This window comes from Cuculus canorus, chromosome 12 (genome assembly GCF_017976375.1).
Source record: "Cuculus canorus isolate bCucCan1 chromosome 12, bCucCan1.pri, whole genome shotgun sequence".
In the NCBI taxonomy this organism is placed as follows: Eukaryota; Metazoa; Chordata; class Aves; order Cuculiformes; family Cuculidae; genus Cuculus; species Cuculus canorus.
The window spans coordinates 13299166-13320087 of NC_071412.1; the positions used below are offsets into that span (position 1 = coordinate 13299166).

Below are 20922 nucleotides of genomic sequence, written 5' to 3' on the forward strand. Positions count from 1 at the left end.
GACCGAGACAGTGCAAATCACAGGCTGGAATCCTTAATTGTGGTGGTCATACCCTTATGTCCACGTGTACTTTGGGGAGTTACAGGGTTCATCTTTTTGTATTAAAGTGTTGGGGGGGGGGGCGGTTTATGTGGGAATTGCACAAGAATTGTTATATCCATAAATTTTTCCATACAGTTTTTGGAAGTTTTATTATTATCACCACCATTATTATTAGGCCACAGGAGTGTTATTAATGATTTGCTCCTAACCCTGCATCACTCTGTATGGGGCATTTCTGTCAAACTCTCTATCTTACACAGTTCTCTTAGGCCAGAGTTTTCTCTGGTCTGACCTTCTGCAGCATTTGCCCATTGTGAGCAACCAGCATTTCTGTGCAATAATTCCCTTCTGAAAGTCATTTCCAGAATAGACTGAATTGAAAAATCATCCTCAAAACTAGATGGCTTTTTGTTTTGATTACTTATGGACTACGTATTAGTATGTCACCCAGGCTTCCTCTGAGAAAGGAAGTTAGTTGACACTGGTACTTCAAAAGAGCTTCATGTGGCTGTCTTTTGGCTTTCTTACAGTGTCGAGTCCTCCGATGTGAACTGGAAGAAGAAAAAAAGTGGTGGAATTAAAATCATTTGCCAGTCAGAAGTGAGAGACTTTTCAGCAATGGCTTTCATCACAGATCACGTCAACTCTTTGATAGACCAGTGGTTTCCTGGTAAGAGAACTACTGTAGTTTTCTGTGCAGTATTATGTCTTCTTAACAGCAGGTTCTTTGACAGAGCTCTCCGGGCGCACAATATTGTCTGTTAATTGAAGACCCCTCGGGCTCTGACAGCCTCCAGCCAATAAAGCTTGAGAAGAGCTGATAACCTGCAGACAGATCAAGATTCTTTGCCAGAACACCTTGGTCTAGACATAGTGTCTTTCAGTCCGTCAGTCACCACAAGCACAGCTGAAACATTACAGTCCAAACAGGGCCTGCTTCTGTAGGAGCTGAAGAGAGTCTTCCAGTGCTCATAGCAGGGACAGGATTTGGCCCAGACTACTTGGCACTGTCCCTTGATGGCAGAACCCGTGTTGTCATCAGCTAGAATCAGCATTTGCCTGCTGTTTCTAGCACCCTATAGTTTATAAAATTGTGATGTGAGAGGCATGATTGAATATGATACCAAGGACTCTGTGCCAAGGTAATTTCCTTGACTCCAGCAGCTGCTTTTTCTCTGATCAGCACAGATCCTGCTGTTACCCGGTGAGCTGCTCACAACCCCAATACACTTTGTTTCAAACCAAAACAAAACCTGAAGTGTTCTTTGTCATCCCACACTGGTGTACAAAGCAATGCCAAAAATCTCTTAATTGGAGGCTCTCTGGAGGAGGCAGCGTGCACTCTCACATGTTCATGTTCTTCTTGTTATGAACATAAAAGCAGGTTTTATTTGAGTTTGGATTAAAATAATGGTAACATTAATCCCTGAAGCATGAGAGGAATCATGACGTCAAAGCCTACAGCCTGTATTCACCCTGCCTAATTGTAGGCATTTAATAGAGCCTGTCACCACAAAATCCCTCTGTAGTCAATGGGAGAGGTGCGAACCTCCCAGAGGTTTAGGCTTGGTAGAATCCACGTTTCTCCTGCAGGGGCTGAAAACCTTGCCTGTGAGGGAGCTCACAGTGACAGTGTACCTATTTGGGTGCTGCACGTGAATGCTTACGCCTAGCCTGCACGTGTAGTGCTCAGCGTGCCATGCCTCCCCAGTGCACTCCCATTCCCATCGCCATGCCTGTCTCCATCTGAAGCCACCTGGCAGCTCTCAGTCTATGAAGCAGAGATTGGTGGCGTTCTTGGGCAGCCTTGCAGCTGCCATTCTACTGCACGGTCACGCTCTTTAGGGTATGCCATGATCCCTACAGGCTACACCCAGTAAGTATGAGGTTCTCTCCAAGGTTTTAGTCACGTACTTGTGATTTCTACTGATCCTGAGTATATTTTTTTCACAAGCCTGTGTGTTACCTGTGACCAAGTAACAATGTAGCTGTTATGTCGACAGCCCTGTCTCCTCATTACTGTCCCTGCTATCTCTGCATACTTTGCAGAAAGCGATTTGCTTATTCCTGTCAAGACAGTGGAATAAACTGCTGCTTTTAGGAGTGTGACCAGTTTCAGCCGGTGAACCAAGTAGTGACTGTAGGTGATTGAATGCACTAGGAGTTGTTGTTTCTTCTCAGTTTGTGGTTACGTTGTTTTTCCTTTGCTTGCTTTGAAGCACTCACAGCCACTGAGAGTGATGGCACACTGCTGATGGAGCAGTATGTGCCCTGCCACATCTGTGCAGCTTCCAAGCCAGAGGAGAATGAATGTGGTGAGAAGGCAGAGGACGTGCAGTACTTTAACATGGAGGACTGTGTGCTGACTGCCATTGAACTGGACTACATCACTTGCCCTAATCACCCTGACATCCCCGTTTCTCTTCAAGAGCTGGTCCCAGAGCTTTTCATGACCGATTTTCCTGCCAGGTAATGTTATTTAGTAGCCTTTGGTTAAGTTTCATTGTACTAATATAAATGGGTTGGATTTTTTCCCTAAGTTATCGCTGCTAAAGGCACATGCTGACCACAGGAAACAAATTCATCTGCTCTCAATCCCTGCTCTGGCAATTCATCCTAAACTGCACTCCTGGTGGTCAGCGCACTTGCTTAGACAATCAGTGTGTGCTGGCCCGAGTCATCACTTCAGGGGGTCCTTTGAGATAGCTGTGATGCAATGTGAAAGTCCCTTTTTAAAGCCACAGCTGTCCTGCATTGTCCGGTTCTCTGGCCAGAGCTTTCTGTAGTTGGAGTCTTTCTGGGGTCCCAGGAAGGGGATTTTAATATGGCAAAAACAAAAGGAACTGCAGCTGCATCACACGATTGACACTGAAATCAGCTTTAGTTTTGAAGAGTCTGTAAGTGAGTGAATTTATGTAGACATCGCTAGAGAATTCACATCGAGTTGAGGCTCCTGCTCGGCTGCGGGCTGTTAGCTGTGTTGCAGTAGTACTGTGGCAGTCCTGAACAGCTGAAATAGCTCTTCCCTACCCATAGCAGCACTGCCAAATCTTCAGGCTGCTTAACTGCCTTCCCAGATGGGTTCAGTCTTACACCCCTTATTAGTGTGTAGAGCAAGAGACCTCCTGACAGCAGGCAGGACAGGAGACCGATGTCTCTTGCGGTTCACACTCACTTAGATCTTTCTGTGCCCTGTGCAGAACCATGAGACCTCTTGACCAAACTGTCCTGTGGGCTGCTGTTGGAGCTTTCTGTGCTCCCACTGCCCCTTGTTCCTTTCTTAAGGGCAATTTACTGGGCAAACATCCCATTGACTTGTCACGACAGTCCTCCTTGCAGTGCTATCTCCTAGAGATTTATTTGACGGGTGTGAGGTGAGTGGAGATGTTTGAAGTGTGAACAGCTGTAAAAGTAGTCTCTGGAAGAGTGGGGACATGATGAATTGCAGCCTGGGAACAGTTAAGCTGATTTGAATAATCAGGTTTCAGAGTGTGGGGCTGTTGATAAACATCCTGTCCTGCCTCAGCAAAGAGAAGAGGAACAGGAGGTAAATGAAGCAAAATTGTTAATACAGATAAGTGGTACAAATATCTGTACCTGTGTCATCTGCTTGGAAAAGAAGCTTACATGCTTTCCATGTCGTTTTTATTCTTGTGGGATAAATTAGTAAAAAGCCTTTTTTGCCTGTTTGCCTGAATTACTTTTTTTCTGCAAGAAATCTGTGGTACAACACAAGCCAGCACAGAGTACATTCAGATGACCGAGGTAGTTTAGATGATCCAGTCCTCTCAGTAGATAAAGACAAGAGCCTGTTAGGGATTTGTGAAAATGAAAATCACATTAAAGACATGAATTTACGATGTCTTTGAGACTTTTAATTAAAAAGACCCAATCTCTTTTTGGCAGGCTGTTCCTGGAAAATAGCAAACTGGAATGCAGTGAAAATGAAAACAATGTTCTTGGCCAGGGTGGAAGTGGAACTGTTATATATCGGGCACGATACCAAGGAAAACCAGTGGCTGTGAAGAGATTTCAGATTAAAAAATGCAAGGGTTCTCCCACTTCAGCTGCAGGTACAGTACACAGAACCCGCGTTGGGAATTGGCTCTTGCAGTCTGCAATCCCAAGCTAAGACCAAAGAGCCTTCGCTCTCCAAAGTGCTGGCAGCACCTGTTTAAATACAGCTTGGAAATGTATAGCAGAATTGATGTGTTTCCTTGGAGGAGGATGCATCTTAAAAGAGTCCTTCACGAAAGCACTTGTAGCGATGAAAATCATCAGTGCTGCAGAAAGCTTCTCTCCTCCAGGTCAGTGGGTGAACTCATAAAGTGCCAAGGCAGAGCACTTGACTGGGGTGGGAGGCAAGATTTCATCTCCTGCTTCCAAGCTATTTGGCAATGAGAAGTGTGGATTTGCATGGGTTTGCACTAAGGACTTGTGGGTCTCTATCTCCGAGTAAGTGGTGTACTCCATCTGTGCCAGTAGCTAAGAAAGGAAAGGAAACTGGAAAGCTGCCTCAGCCTGCCAGCTTTTCCAGGCAGAGACAGGCTCTCGTACTGCACGTGCTGGCTGTCGAGCTCCAGTTTCCAGCAGAGCATGCTTGTCTGTGGGCACGAGGAAGGGGAGAGTGCCTCATTTCCCTGATTTTTGTCAGGGAAGGATGCAGTGAACCCTTGGGCTGTGGAGAAGGTCAGATGCTGTCCAAGTGATGGATAACCTTGGGAAAGACCAGACCTGCCTGAACAGCCTGTGGTGTCCCGTGGCAGAAGGACAGTTACTGTGAAGGGTCCTTCTTCTGCAGGGCAACCGAGAAAGGGTAGGGAAGATTCCTTCCACCAGAGGATCTGCAACCTACACCCAGAGAGTCCCTGCTTTAAAAAGCACAGCATGAGTTTTACAAAATCATCGAAGTGATATATGAGAACAATGTGTGCCAGACACACTCGAGGTTGGTGTTAAAGGACCAAGGGAGCACTTACTTCCTCAGGCAGTCATGTATATCCTGCTTATAGTCAATGTCTGGTAGCAGCTTGTGCATCAACATGAGGATGCAACTTGAAGCCCTGCTGTTGGCATAACTCCATAGGCTGTCTTCTTCCTGTGGCATTTACTCAGTGATTAACACTTTCCAAAGAGTTTCTGACTTGATCTCTCAGCTGGGGAGTGAGAAAGGGGTTGTGTGTCTTGCCAGATACCATGCTGAAACACCTGAGAGCCATGGATGCCATGAAGAACTTCTCGGAGTTCCGCCAGGAAGCCAGCATGCTCCACTCGCTGCAACACCCCTGCATTGTCTCCCTCATTGGCATCAGCATCCATCCTCTCTGCTTTGCCCTAGAGCTGGCTCCTCTGGGCAGCCTCACCACTGTATTGTCTGAAAACTCCAAAGGTAAAAGCAGGGCCTCTCTTTCCCGGGAGAACTCACTGTCTGAGTCATGGTAGTGACAAATGGTCAACAACATTTAAATTACTGCTTGATTTACTGAAGAAGATTTTTTTCCAGAGTAGGGGAAGTGGGAGGGATGAAATTGGTTTTAAACTATGCTTTTGGGAACCTAGTAAACATGGATGCTCAGGATTTTCAAAATTACTTCGGGGACCTGGATTTTCAATTTTTCTGCAAATGAATAAAAAGTGCATCTCACTTCAGTGCTGCGTGGGAGGTGCTGTGTCCTTCCCCCGTGCAGATGAGTGTCTCATAATTATCTGTATTTCTGTCACTGTCAAATGAATTACGCTAATTCCATGATAGGTTGAGTCCATCTGACTTCCTTGGCACCTTGGCTTTGTGTCAACTTTCAGTCAAATGCTAATTTTCAACAGAAGGTTTAGCAGTCTAAAAGTGGAAGGACTTGAAAAAAGAATCTAATGGAACTGTCAGACATATATAGTAATACAAACAGTGTCATTTCAAATCATGGCATTGAGTGATGCTTTAAAAGTTTGTTAGTTATTGCTCTGGATTATAAGAGACAAAGGAATAAAAAAAAAAGTAGTTATTACAATTATAAGAACTGAAGACAGGCTGTTCCTTTGTGCCAGGATCTTCCTTTGTGCCTCTGGGACACATGCTGACACACAAAATAGCGTATCAGATTGTAACAGGCCTTGCCTACCTGCATAAGAAAAACATCATCTTCTGTGATCTGAAGTCAGACAATATTTTGGTGTGGTCCCTGGATGTCAAAGAGCACATCAACATCAAACTCTCTGACTACGGGATCTCCCGGCAGTCATTCCACGAAGGTGCACTTGGTGTGGAAGGCACACCAGGCTACCAAGCTCCTGAGATTAGACCTCGCATCGTCTATGATGAGAAGGTAACTGTGATGTATCGGTGGGGACAGCTGCTGGGTGTCAGCTGTGTGTGGCTGACTTCATGCATGGGGCTGAATTCCGCTCTACATACATGGTGTGCAGCACCAGCTTTCCCACCATAGCCTTCCTTGCTCTCCTCTCCACCCACCAAGGGAGGTTTTCCCTTGTTTTTTCTTTCCTCTCCTGCTGCCTCTAGGTTGACATGTTCTCTTATGGGATGGTCCTGTATGAGCTACTGTCTGGTCAGCGGCCTGTGCTAGGACAACATCAGCTCCAGATTGCAAAGAAGCTGTCTAAAGGGATCCGTCCTGTTCTTGGGCAGCCAGAAGAGGTGCAGCTATATAGGATGCAGGCACTCATGATGGAGTGCTGGGACACTAAGCCAGAAAAGGTACAAAAGGACCCTCGTGTTTTCTGATCTTGTAGCTACAGGGATCTGGTAGCCTGCTTTATGCAGGAAAGCTGAGCTTGCTCTCAGTACAGCTCTCAGTTCAGTTGCTCATTTGTCTCTCTTGCTGATTTGGCCCGGAACTTATTTTGACTTAAATAAGAGCTTCATGAATGAAACAATGGTGGATTGGTGGCCTTAAGACACCTGCGATGCCATGAAGGTCCCTTGATGTCAGTGGCAGTTAGGCTGTTAATTTCACTAGGGTAAGACATTACCCATAATTTCTAGAAACAGCTACAGTATCATGCTGTGAATATAACTACAAAAACTTCAAGCCCTCCAAGTTTATGAAAGGCAGTATCAGGAAGGAAAAGGTTCAAAGTGCAAGAAAAGGATTATGGTGCAAAAATTATGTTTTTTCATTAATTGCAAGTTGCTGTTTCAGAGCTGCTGTCCTTCAAACAAAGGTCAGCTTGACTCACAAACAGCCATGACAACAGGTCAGCTTCCAAAATGTATAAACCTGCAGAATTTCATCAATAGCGTCTGTAAGAGAATTACAGACCAAACCAGGGAAGTACAGAAGAGTTTTGGCTTCACTGACTGGGATATAGAGGATGCTAAGAACCAATGAGGTGGGTGGGATTTATAAGGAGAATTTCATTCAGATTTGAGAAAACAGCAGAATTGTTTATTAAAGAAGTCCTACTTCTTGGTCTCTAGCTTTTACAAATAATCATTATTGATTATTATGGTTCTTTTGTTTCATCTGGACCTCCGGCTGTCTTATGTGACTGTCTTCCTCTTTTCCTTTCCCCACAGCGTCCACTGGCCGTTTCTGTGGTAGGACAGATGAAAGATCCTACCTTTGCAACATTCATGTACCTGCTGTCCTGTGGGAAGCAGTCTTCCTTCTTCTGCTCCCAAGGACAGGAGTACACTGTGGTGTTCTGGGATGGAAAGGAAGACACCAGGTGAGGAGGCTCATACTAGTATTTGCTTGCTTTTTTCTTTTTAAGTAAAAATCCTTCAGCGTCTTCACTTATGCCTCTAGGAGGGAGGTAAAGAAGGTGAAAGTGAATTTGGGTGTTTGCCAAGGATACGGTGAACACTGTTTTCCCAAACTCTTTTAATTGGGAACAGTGGTTGCTTTATAAAGGATATTTAATGAGCTTAACTCTGCTTCAGTTAATATGAGGAGAAGATTAGGGCGGTGTAATGATTCACACACACAGGATGAAGCATTTGCACATGAGAACAGACGTGTTCTGCCTTTCCTAATGAGGCCATTTAACACTAAACCTTTCCTAATGAGACTGCAGTTCCATCCCTGTTCTGCAAAGCAATTAAGCACATGCTTAAATCCTATTGAAATCATCGGGAGTTAACCACATGCCTGAAGCTGTGTGTGCATCCAAGTGTATACTTCCAGTAAAATGTGTGCTATACTGAATGAGCATGTGCTTTAAATGTTATTAAATTGTGAGTGAGATGATGGTATTTTGCTCAGCTACATGACCCACGGCTAGTTAGGATTATTTTTATGGATGTTAGTGATTTTTATAGCCTAAATCTTATTTGGAAACATTCACAAAATGGTCTGAAATTTATATTAATGTGTTCGTTATTTGTAAGCATTAACCTAATGGGAAAGGTACATGATATGTTCATGAACTATTTACTTTGCTGTTTGTGGTGCCTGGCCAGTCGTTCAGTGCAGACAGTATAACTATTCCTGCTAAAACTGGTGAAACACATGGGACTCACAGATGTATTTTGAATACATGGATGTTGTCCAAATATTCACAGCAATATATCTCAGTGAATCCGTTTCCTGACTGGACAATCCACTTGCTGGAGCCTGCTGAATAACAAATTGCTTATAAGTGATGGATTTCAGGATGTGTAATTGCTTGTGCCACAGTTGGTAAAACATCTGGGGCTCACAGATGTGGTTGTGAATATCCAGTTATTGTTCAAACACTCAAAACCCTATAACCTTTCCCAAACAAATGAAATTGTTTTAGTTACAAAATATTAATTACTTATATTTACAAATTACTTTATCAGGTTACGGATCTTTGCTCTTATTTGTAAGAATCGTGGTCTTTTGCTTATGTAGTAGAATAAGAAATGAAGCCAGATAATATTGAGGCAGTGAATTTGGAGAGCAAACACGTATTCTCTTGAGAACCTAGCAGGCAAGATGGGCTAAGACCTCCCAGCTATTAATTACTGCTATTCAGTTGGAGCTATTTGTCTCACAGCTGAATTATAGTAACAAACCACGTAAGTTCTCCTAATCCATTTCTAAGCAAAGTCGGATAGCTGAGTTTAAATCTTCACAGAACCAATTGCATATCTGCCCCCTGAGGAAGAGCCATGGCACATCTGCATTTCTCTTCCTTTGAGGTGATTATTCAGAGGGCTGTAGATCCTTGCAGCAGCATCTACATCTGGACGGTCATGTTAGGGCTTGGCCAAAAGCGCCACTACTATCCTGCAGCAGGCTGAATGTTGGCTATAGGAAATTGTTATTTGCTCCTTTCAGAAACTACACAGTGGTGAATCCGGAGAAAGGAGTCATAGAAGTGGAGAGGATGAGCTGCCCAGGAATGAAGCTATGCTGCCAACTAAAATTTCAGAACGCCCTCTGGGCTGCCACCGAGGTGAGCGTTGCTTGCTCTTCAGTGCCCTGCTCAAGAGGGGCCTCATTAGAAGAGACACAAATGAAGAGAAAGAGCCTATTAAATTAGTAAAGCTAAGAGTGTTTGAGACAATGGGTGGCTCAGATGAGCAGCGTGACTTTGCTGTCTCGGGGTGTATTGTTTCTGCCTGTTACTTAGCTGATACCTAGATCAAAATCATACCTCCTGGTGTTCAAAGCGATCGTGGGAACCTCGCCTTTCTGAGGCAAAACTTGCCGGATTATAGCCTATCTGTACCCAGGGCTGCATCTGGGAAATGTCCTTATCTGTAAGCGATAAAGGGAAACAGTGAAAGAAACCATGCGTTTAAGGGTGGGGTTTTGAAAGAGGCCTGAGGGATTTGAAAGCTGGTGGGAAATGGGTACCCAAGTCTTGTGTTCACCACAGCTGAAAAGATAAGAGTGAGAGAGCATGGCTGGTTTATCCCTCAGAGCCCCTGTCCTCCCATCAAAAAGGGCCGTGTATGGGTCAACCGGGTCTGACACAATCGTTTGACAGAAAACAAACAAAAAATAGCTGAAACAAACCAAAATGTTCCTGAAGTTCAGTGTTTCAGAAAGGGGAAAAGAGGGCATGCTTGCTGAATAAATATTTTACGTTGCTTAATTCACTCCACCCTAGCATGGATGCTGGAACTAACTGAGAATATAGATCTTTTTTTTCCCCTATAGGAAAATAAGGTATTTAGACTTTTTTTTTTGTTCCCAAATTGAGGTAAAGTTCAAATATTCCTATTTTTTTCATAACAAGAAGTATAGAAAAATTACAATTAAATAATTTTACTGCATTTTGCATCCCGTCTTTTTTATCAAAATGAAAGGTGTTGCAGTTTCCCAAAACAAGTGCTCTGTGTTAGTTTAGTAGATTTGCGCATTGTGGAGCAGGTGTAATCCCACATGCAATGTAACACTAGCTTTTCTTGAATAGACAGATTAATGCAAAATAACATACAACATGTTGCAATTGTCTTGACATGTTTCAGATTGGAGGAAGAGCAGAACTGGTCCCTTTAGTTTATTTTTGGAAGAGTTTAAAAAATTATTACAAAACCCAGATTTGGGGTTGTCAAATGCTACTTTTAGATGTGGCGATAAAGCACTCATAGTACACTTTATAGTGGTGATTTTGGTGGCTTTTGGATAGCGCATCTACTGCCCACAGCTCATTCCGGGTAAGGCAGTACCTGCTTTCTACCCACAGACAAACGAATGCTCTCCAGGGAAAACAAAGGGAGAGCCAGGCTTTGGACATCAAAAAATACAAGTGAAAATTGGGTTTGGAGCCAATTTGGTCTTGTTCAGGTGTCAAAATACGAAAAGCATGGAAGATGATTGAAAGTTATAGAATTTTATGTGCTCTTTCACAGGACCAGAAGATTTCTGTGTATGGGTTGCAGGGCATGTGTCCTCTGAAGACTCCACAGAAGGGTTTAGACACTCCCGCTACTGTGAGCTGCTTCCTAGTAATGCCTGTTGTCAAAAAGGTAAGGAGGAACCTAAAGGAAAAGGGGCATTTAATGAGACTAAGCCATCTGCTGCCAGGCCAAGCTGCCAGGGTTTGCGTGGCTTGTCATTAGCCAGCGTTGAAGGACTTTCAATGCCCAGGAACATTTTGGCAGTGTGAGGAGAAGTTTCCAGGTCCTTGTGCCTCTGCCAGAAGACGGAGGTGTGGGCAAGAACCTGAGTCAGGGGACTAAAGCTGGCACTTCCGAGCCTGCTGGGCAAATAGTCAAAATAGATCAAATTCCTCGGCGAGGAAGTTTTCCAGCTGCGTTTCCACATCACTGGAACACAGGGTTTAAGCTGATCAAGCAAAGTAGAAGAGACATGAAACAATAATTAGAATAAAGATTTGTTAGCTGCTGAAAACAGATGGGTATTTCCTAGCTGTGGTACCTGCTCTTTTCCTGGTGTGTGTGCATGCTGTCATTTGCGTGCACAGTCATCTTTAAAATATTATCTGGGCTCGGCCACACTTCGTTTTGGTTTTGAATGAGAACAGTTAGATAATACGGACAGTCTAAGAGCTGCCTCTTATGGGTAATAACGGAAGTTATATAGTATCTGTGTAGTTCTGGAATTGCTAACATTCAGTTACGGGCAAGAGAAACCTGACATGACTGCCTATTGCGGGTAGGTCTTGGGAGATGTATAAAAACTGGTTTCGGGCTAAATTACCTCCGGTTTTGCTTACAGTCACCTCAAGTAAAAACATATAATTATGTCCCAACCTTATTGTTATCTGTGTAGTTTTTCCAAATGCCAGCAGACTGGTATGTGTCCAAAAGCTCGATACAGAGCAGCTCTCAGAGCAACAGTGGAGCTGTTTTATACCAGATGCCCGTTCTGCGTTACTGTCCATTTCTGACTCGTTTGCTCAGACCGCTGCATCACTGCAAACTGAATCGGAGGCAGATGGTTAGTGTAAGGTGTACTGCTTCACTTCCAAACATGGTGTAAGTAGGACTAAAGTAGGGCATAGATCTAAAGTTGGCACAAGGATGAATTTCACCCGCCGGGAGGCTACATCTGTCGGCTTTCTTTGGCTCCCAGACCTCTGCAGCATTTCTCCACCGTGGAGTTTCATTTCTGGTCTGTAGGGCAAATTTCTTTTTCATGCTGCCTGAGGTTTTTGTCCAGGGCAGTCGAACGAATCTTTCACTTTCAGCTTTTCCACTGTCGTACAGCTTGCAAAGCCATTCCTCAGGGGTTACGAGTGGCTTTATGTCTCCTGGTTTCTATTTTCAGTTTGTGGCTTGCCTAGAAAATGTCATAAATAATGCCAGGCCCTACAATAGTAATATTGAGTCTAGACACCTCCCTTCCTCCCTCGACCCTACCCAACCTTTCAGAAATCCACTTCCCTTCGGCACAGTCCTTCTTACTTTATTGGACTTAGTTTTTTCCTCTCTCCTTTCTATGAATGAGTTTGGCAGTGAAATAGCCAGAGCAGCATCCATAGGGATGTGCAGACCAGGTTGGCGAGAAAGTAAAGTGTTTTTCGAAACAGCCAGTTCTTCCAGCAAAGCTAAATGGAAAGCTTACACTTGTCAAACTCACTGTACGCCACAGTGAGCTGTATCAAAGTTATCACACAATCATTATTGTCCAGCAGAGAAAAGAATTGCTCATGTTTCCCTGGGAAGAAAGCCTTTAACTGATGAGATGTGAGGTAACTTGCAGTCGGAGAATTGCTGAGGGATGTTGCTGGGAAGGGGAATTCTTTATGACTGCCTTGGGAAGACTGATCCAAAAGAAATAGTTTCCAAAACTTGGTTTCTCATCCAAAGGAAGCATCATGGAAATTTAGAAGCAGCAGAGAGGGGCCTGGAATCCAAAACTCACCCGCCAAGGAAAAGTCTTGTACAATTTAAGCTGTTTTGTTGCATGCTTTCTATCACCAATATCCTTGTTTGTGGCAAACAATAAAATTTTTGGTAAATTTCGTTTAACCCAAAATAAGCAAACAGGTTAAGAAGAGCAAAACAAGATGCTTTCTGAAACAGTTTGCAGCATTCTTACAGAAAAACCTGAATGGGCGCAAGCCTCTGGCCTCTTGCAAAAACCTGGAACTCACAAAAACAAAAGCGTCATTTAAAGGCTGCAGCCTGCTGCGGCGTTTGCTGCCAGCAGTGCCAGACCCTGTGGGGAAGAGAGGAGGAGGTGACCCAGGCTGTGGTGTCAGGGGCTGTATTTTTTTTTTAACCTGCTCGCAGCAGCCGTCCTGGCGGCTCAGAGCCTTGCGCTGTCCTTAGCTGCGAGGACAGGACGTCTGGAGCCAGCTCATCTCCTGCACATCACATACCGTCACAGCCCCACTCCGCAGCTTTCCTCCCTGGCACAGCGGGACTTCTGGCAGGATGGAGACTTCAAATGCAGTTTTGTTGCTGTGTGTTTTTATTGGCTCTTTGCGGAGCCCAAATGTTGAAAATGAATTCTGAGAAAGTTACTTAAGGTTTCTGGAGGCTGCTGCTCCGCCTGCCTTTGGTCACTGTTGGAATACTCTGACTGGTAGAGTTTTGCCTCGCTGTCCGGGTGCACCGGCACCTAATAAAGTCTAATGAGTCAGTGACACTCGAAGTTGGGTGGCCTTTGCTGTGGTCTGCCGTGAAATGGGTCACACCCTCATCTGGGTCAGGTGAGGGTTGGCAGGTTGAGGGCATTTCTCAGCGCTTAAATCCCAACTCCTTGTTTCCTAAATGGAGAGATAGCAACAATAGTTGTATAGAAAGGGGTCCCGATAGCCAAGGCTCTGAGTAATAAGTGCCCCAAAGCATAAAATACCTTCCAAATTTGCTTCCACCATTGTGGTATTCCAGACAGGATAGAATTTGGCAGAGTCGGTATTACCAGTAAAGCTGGGTGGGGATCGCTGACGCAGCTCTGCCCCATTATGGTGCCAGTAGCCCAGTGCAGGGGAAATTTTGCCGATGGAACCCAGAAGGGAATTTGGATTCTCTTCTGCAGTAGCTGACACTAATCAAAATATTTTTGATGAAAACGATGCTTGGATAATTCAGCATTTTCAATTCAAATGTGACAAAATAGACATCTCTGAAGACTTTATTAGTGTCCTGTATCACACTAGGAGCAGTTCAGGTTGCCATACCCACGTTATGGTTAATTTTGGATATTCCCATTACAATTGAAATTTTCCATTTTTAGTAAAAAATACCTATTGTACAGATTCCTTCGGATTGAAAGAAGCTGGATCATTTTCACTAGAGAAATGTGGGCTGTTCTGCTTTGTTTTGTTCTGTATAAAATAATTTAACTCCTTTCCAAAAAAAAAAAAGTAACCCAAAACCCAGCTTGTGCAAAGCATCGTGCCATGTTCCAACCTTTTGATGGAACTCCCTGGCAAACCCATATCCAGGAGCCTCTGCACCAGATCCACATGGCAGCAGGGACATGGCACCAAACACTGCAGGCTATTTGGGTTTATTTTAATAAGTGGTTGGAGAATAGGGACTGGGCTGAGTTGAAGTCCAAGTCCCATTTCACAACTTTCCACTTGCTTCCCTAGTTTTTCCCATTACAGTAAAATTCTGCCGTGATTTGGATTAGTCATACAGGCTCAGCACACTCATGATTTTACTCATACTTTGTATGCAGAGAGCATCTTTTTGTCCAAGACTCTTAATGAGCCTTGCTATCAATTAAATGAATAGTTATCATTATTGTATCTGCCCTTTGGTATCTGGGAGCGATTCAAGGTACTGATTTTGGCCTCTACAGGTTTAAGCAGCCTGGGAGCTGTCTGCCAGGGCTGGCATGGCCAGGATCCCCAGAAGGGCACAGGATTTCCCTTGATTTATGAGCAGCACAGGGTGACGTGGAGTCCGTGTCCCATCTCGCAAAGGCGGGCAGCATCGCTGGCGTCCCAGGCACGCCGGGAAGCAGGGCTCCCTGCCACGGTGGGGCTGCCGAGGGGTGAGGTTGTGTCGGTTCAGCTGGCGGTGCTCTGTCTGGTTCTGTTCGCTTTGCTTTAGTCCAACCAGATTGTAACAACAGCAAAAAAAGCCCTGGGCAAAGGGTCTTTTTTTAGAATTTATTGCTTCTCAGGGAGGAAATACAAAGGCCTTTGAGGTAGGTATTGTTTTCTCTGCTTCACAGATGGGGAAGTTTCTGGTGCAGACCCAAAGTCATGGGGAGTTTTGCTCCCGAGAGATCCATTTCCCAGTCTGTTTAACAGTATTTTGCACTACTGTGATGAGCTGGAGGAGTCAAAGACTCAGCGAGCCATGGGCTCCTCACTGTCTCCCATCCGTGGGACCCATCGCAGCAGTGCGGCAGAGCACTGCACCGGTGCTCGATGCTGGCCATGGCTCCTGCAGCCAACACATCTCTTCATTTAGGAGCAGGTTTTTAACTACCTGCAGAGTTGTTCATGGCACTTGACAGTCACTTTGCTGAACTGCTGCTACTTCTGTGCCCTCTGTTGGGATGTCTCTGAGCTGTGAGGGACCCCAGGCCCAGAGCACATCCCTGGGAGGAGTGGCACTGTTAAAGCAGCAGGCATTAGATACGGAGCGATCAGTGTATGTTTGTTTGTCTCCCTATTTTTCCATTTTCACTGCATTTCTTCCATTCCTCTCCTACCTACACTGATAGCAATAGCTTTACTCCTTTTTGGAAATGAGCTGGGTTTCTACAGCTGGATTCCTAGGATTGTGGTGGCTGTCTGAACATACCTCAGCTTGAATTTGTTAACCTTCAGGGAAAGTTGCCAGGTCTGTCTGTCCTCCCTTGCCAATAAAGAGAGGTAATACTGGGTGAGAGGAGTATGGCTCTTCAGCAGCTTCTATGTAATTACTGCTTTTTATGTTGCTGTTATCACTGAGTGATTTGGGGTAGTTACTTGTATATTTGCAGAATTGTGAGAGGCAGCCAAAGAAGGCTCTTGTGTTGCAGAGAAGTAAAGAATCCAGATAGTGAATCTGTTCTCTTTCTTGCAGAACTCGTATATGGTGCTGGCCGGCTTGTCAGATGGACTTGTAGCAGTGTTTTCAGTGTCCCAGGGCATCCCAGAGGACAGCTGCTCCTACCTGTGCTCCCACACAGCAAACAGGTCCAAATTCAACATTTCTGATGATGACCCCCGGCAGAATCCATACCCTGTGAAGGCCATGGAGATCACCAACAGTGGAGCAGAGGTCTGGTACAGCAACGGCCCTGGCATCCTCGTCATAGACTGTGACACAATGGAGATCAGCAGGAGGCTGGAGCCCTTCAGCCCACCATCAGTGATCACATCGATTGCCTGCAACTCTGAGTGTCACGGGGAAGAGGTGGTGTGGTGTCTAGACAATAAAAGCAATTTCCTAGTGATGTATCACGCTACCACCTACCAGGTCTGTGCACGCTACTTCTGCGGAGACTGCAGCCCTCTCAGAGACATGTTTACAATCCAGCAGCCTTCGACAGCCATCCCAGCTACAGCACCTATAAACCACAATGCCATGGAGAATAATGCACTGCTGGATGTGAGCATTATCTATAGCCCAGAGGTTGGCACACAGATACTAAACCACCAGGACTCACTCACAGATTATTGCTCTGTGTCTTCCTACTCCTCCTCACCTCCTAACAGGATAGCCCGGTGCCCCTCCAGCCTACCTAGCTCGCCCATGAGCTCTTCCAGTGCACCACTCTCTACAGATTTTGAGGATTCTGACAAATTTCATGAGTTGAAGCCTTCCCTGGATCACGATGCTATGTCTGCAGGTGACAACATGCAGCACCTCCAGGCCGTCAAGATTCTTCCAGTGAAAGACCTCATATGGATCCCCAGGTATGTGGGTTGCTTCTCAAAGCAACTTCATCAGAATCCCTCCTGGGCTGAACGTTATTAGCTATGACTAATTCAGGAGCTTTTGCATCCCCAGTATGATTCATCTGGCCAGAAAGTTAAGTTACCATTAAGAAATGTTGTTCCCAGTACAATGGTACATTGATTTTCTACCCCTTTCTAAAGATATCTGATGTTGAGCAGAATGGCCACATCTGAGGTCTTGCTGGATTCATTTCAGCAGAATGAGAAGGTGGGTAGTAGTACTCAAAGCCCTGTTTTCCCTGGTCCTGAGGAAGCAAAGAACAGCCAGCAGCCTCCTTTCTCAGACAAACCCTGACAAGTCCTGTTGCCTCCTGCTGAGCTGGCAGAAGCCCTGGGAATCTAATTTTGCCTGTTCTGGGAGGCTCTCTCTGTAGTGGATTCAGGATCACGGTGCCCCTTCCCTGCAAAGGTCGCGTAACTGCAGGAGGGTTGGCAGCAGAGAGGATGGATACCCAACATGGATCTTACTCAGCTGCCAGCAATCCTCTTTGCTGAACACACATGACATCAATCCTATTTCTCTTTTAGGAGAGGAGGGGATATCATCGTTATCGGACTGGAGAAGGAATCCGGCACCCAGCGGGGCAGAGTGATGGCTGTGCTGAAGGCTGGGGAGCTGGCTCCCTACGGGTGAGGCTGATCAGGCAGTGCCCAAACACCAGTTTGCAGGGACAGAAGGGGACTGGGTGGCACAGGTTAGCTCTGCAGGGTCCTGGGGCTCTCAGGAGCTTCCTCTTGGCTTCAAGAAGCATTTGAGAAGGTCCCAGCTGGAGGAGACACAGTTGCTGGTTGCACATCAGGGCATGTGAATGGTCTTATAGCATGACAGATGGTGAGGGGCAGGTACCATAACCACAGTCTGGTCTCCAAAAGCCAAAGAGACCAAGTACCCCTGTAGTGAGACAGACAAGACCATCTTGCGCAAGGCAACGAACATCGGTCTGATCCTGCCTGGTGCTGCCTCCCGGTGCTCTGAGGGCACCTGGCAGAAGATCGGTGGAGCTTGGCAGACTCAGGCCCTGCGTTAAGAACAAGAGGAGTATTTATGCAGAGTGCAGCGCTTGTCTGTGGCTGCATTCACGTGGATCAGGTTGACGTTCTGGCTCTAAATGAGCACCTTTGTGCTGTTGGCAGTGACGGACGGGGGAAGGCTCCTGGAGCACAGGGGAGAGCAGTTATATACATTAATTTAAAATGTTTCATACAGCGAACGAGAGTCCAAGTAAATAAATAGCTGCTAGGGAGATGGGAGTGTTCCTGCTGATCACTTAAATACCAGTCTGGGATTGTACTAGCTATGTCCAAACAAATGGAGGTTAAGCAGTGCTAAGGATTATAAACGATCATTTATTACCACTGAGCAAACACAACAAATTATCAAAGTGCTGCTGCCATTCCCTCTGCTTGATAACAGTGTCTTTATCAGTGACTAGGGGTTGGCGTATTGTCTTTATATTCACAGATAACTGTTAGGTTGATTTTGCTTGCCTCAAATGAAGCGTGGCATTAAGGCAGAGTGACACAGCCATCTCAGACTTGTCCTGCTTTGCTGTCTTTCAGCCTGGCTGGTTCAGGCATGAGGGCTATTGACTCACCCTGTTTTACCAGCAGGATAAAGACGAGCTGATAGTGCCTGCCTCCTCCCAGCCCTTCCAAGTGCAGAGTGAGGTGGGGAGGTGAGGGAGTGGAATGACTTCTTAGGGATAGTCTGTGATGAAAGCCAGCTGCCAAGACAGCCCTGGTTGCCAGTGCTCTCCATCAAGGGGCCTTTCAGGGGGGAAACAGTTTCAGGCTGGTCTTCCCCCACCTGCTATCAGAGCAGTAGAATGAGGCCAGGAAGGGCTGGACTCCTGTCCCTTGAACCCTGCAAGCACAAAAGTGTCATCTTCTCTCTGGCCACCTTCCTGTAGGCTATCTTCAGGGTCAGCTTCAACCACTGTTGATTGGTAAGGTAAGATGCTCAGAGACCATGGAGGGAAGTACATGCAACATGATGCTGTCGTGCAAGGCTCATCCTATGCCAACTATGTGTGTTCCTTGGCTGTTGTTGTAGCCATGCCTGCTGGTCCAGACTGAAGACTCGTACCCTGAGAAGGCAGAGCTGGGCTCCATCCTGTTCCCACATCTCATTTCAGGCTGTAGAGGCTCTCGGCAGCCTGCTAGCTGTGGCATGATGCAGGCTGTTTTGAAAATGCACAGCTGGCAGCAGGCGAAAGAGTCTGTGGATTTAGCAAATCGGGAGATTAACAGCAACTTCAAAATGTCACAGCAGACTTAAACACCCACCTGCATGTTTAGGCACCTGGATTCCTTTAAGAAGCTTTTCCAGTGTCACTGAGCCACTTGCTTTTGCCGTGACATAGTTTCTGATCCCTGTCTTTGTTACCTTCTCCTTTCTCAAGGATTCACAACTTATAAAAGGAGATTTAGTAGCTGGAAAGGAAAGCTTGTGAGTCAGTGCCTCCCAGATGGGTGTTGGTGCGCTGTGTTAGCAGCACTGCTCTCTGCCGTAATGCCCTTCTCTGCTCTGTTCTTCCTTTCCCAGGACGCTGGTGGATGCTGCTCTCATAGCAAAGGACACAGTTGTGTGCTGCTTTGAGAACGAAAACATGGAGTGGTGCCTGGCTGTCTGGAGGGGCTGGAGTGCCAGAGACTTTGACGTTTTCTACCAGGCCTACGAAGAGCTGGGAAGGCTTGAAACCTGCATGCGAAAAAGAAGGTAGTGCTTGTGGCACTGGGAACCGAGGCTCGACGGAAGGCAAAGGTGTCCTGCTCTGAGCATGCCTGGAGTTCAAGACACAGCCCTGGAGAGGCAGGGGATGAGGGGTGCATGGGGGGAGCATGCATCTGGTTTGCTGCTAATGAGTGCCACGGGATTCCTGTGGCTGGAGCCCCATCAGGGCTTTCGGGGACTGATGTGAGCAGGGCAGGGATGAGCTCAGGAGCTGGACTGCCTCTCCACGCTCTTGTTCTGTCACACTCTCCTGCAGTAGTCAAGAGCAGAAGGTGGAGGTGGCTCCTCATGCCTCCATTTCCAATTCCTTCTTCCCCATTTTTCATTCCGTCCTCCCATTCAGCATGCCCTGGCTGCTGCTGCTGTTGCTTTTGTACTGTATATTGTCAGCCAGGAGAGCTCCGTTAACCTCAGCGGGCTCTTTCCTGGGAGCCTGAGCATATTACAGTCCTCGCTGCCGGCTGGCTGGCGGTGTGGGTCACTGTGCGCTGATCCACCCTCCTCTGGGGGAAAATGCATCTGCAGGAAGCCCTGCCCTGGAGCACTGCTACCCACATCCCTGCGAGTTTGTCAGAGGCTACTTCAGGTGTAGCCCCTGTTGTGACTGCGTGACTGCTGTGTAGAGACATCCAGGAGTAAGGACCAGCAATAAGCTTTGGCTGGCCACAGCGTTTCTGGTCCCTAAAAGCTATTGTGGTACAGCGTTACTGTGAGAGAGACCAAAATAATCTGACAACAATATCGCACAATCTCAGTGAGTGAGCAATTTAATTGCACTTTTACAAAGTCAATTGTAAATACAGCTGATTGATACAAAGCAAAGCCACTAGATTTGACAGATAGTTCCCAGTGTAAGAAAGGGAAGCCCTGTGGCCGGGAAGGTTTATAAACTGTCTTTCCTCCACTCCTCTTTCTTTTGATAAATGCACTCTGGAGTATCAGGAACACAATAAGCTTAGTTTGCCTGTGTATCTGTGCAGCTTCCGCTCACCACAGCTTTTATTTTATCTTCATTAGTGGCCTGGGATGATGTTTTGGCTCTGAATACAATTGCACTTAGTTGTCCCAAGCATGTACAGCAGTGTAAAAAGTGAACCCGCCTAAGCACCCTGTAAAAAGGTGTACAGTTTGCATTTTGGACCTTTTTTTTTTCCTATTCCAAGAAACTTGTGTGAGCATCGGCAAGGCTGGCCAAGGCCGAACGGGCAGGTTAACCCTCTGGTTCACATTTCTGTTGCAGGCTGCTAGAACATCATTCTTCAGAAACAGTGTGTATGTTAAAATAAACAGATTCCTTCCCACAATGACACTGCCTTGGTGGCACTTTTTATTGGCAGCCTGTGCCTGCATCAGCTCCAAGGTGTTTGGTGTTTGCAGCATCTGATTAAAATGCA

At 45.9% G+C, this 20922-nt stretch overlaps 1 protein-coding gene across 7 annotated transcripts in view; it reads left to right on the forward strand.

Moving 5' to 3' along the window:
* LRRK1 (leucine rich repeat kinase 1) overlaps nt 1-19704 on the forward strand; it is a 78553-nt gene extending 58849 nt beyond the window's left edge. For all 7 annotated transcript variants that reach the window (XM_054077242.1, XM_054077244.1, XM_054077243.1 and 4 more), the window contains 12 exons: nt 573-712; nt 2262-2511; nt 3949-4115; nt 5234-5431; nt 6085-6362; nt 6557-6751; nt 7574-7725; nt 9303-9420; nt 10826-10942; nt 15917-16752; nt 17323-17424; nt 19340-19704. In XM_054077242.1, the coding sequence (XP_053933217.1) occupies nt 573-712; nt 2262-2511; nt 3949-4115; nt 5234-5431; nt 6085-6362; nt 6557-6751; nt 7574-7725; nt 9303-9420; nt 10826-10942; nt 15917-16752; nt 17323-17424; nt 19340-19517 (2731 nt within the window). In that variant the 3' untranslated portion in view covers nt 19518-19704. The remainder of the gene's footprint in view (nt 1-572; nt 713-2261; nt 2512-3948; nt 4116-5233; nt 5432-6084; nt 6363-6556; nt 6752-7573; nt 7726-9302; nt 9421-10825; nt 10943-15916; nt 16753-17322; nt 17425-19339) is intronic.
* Nucleotides 19705-20922: the final 1218 nt, after the last annotated feature.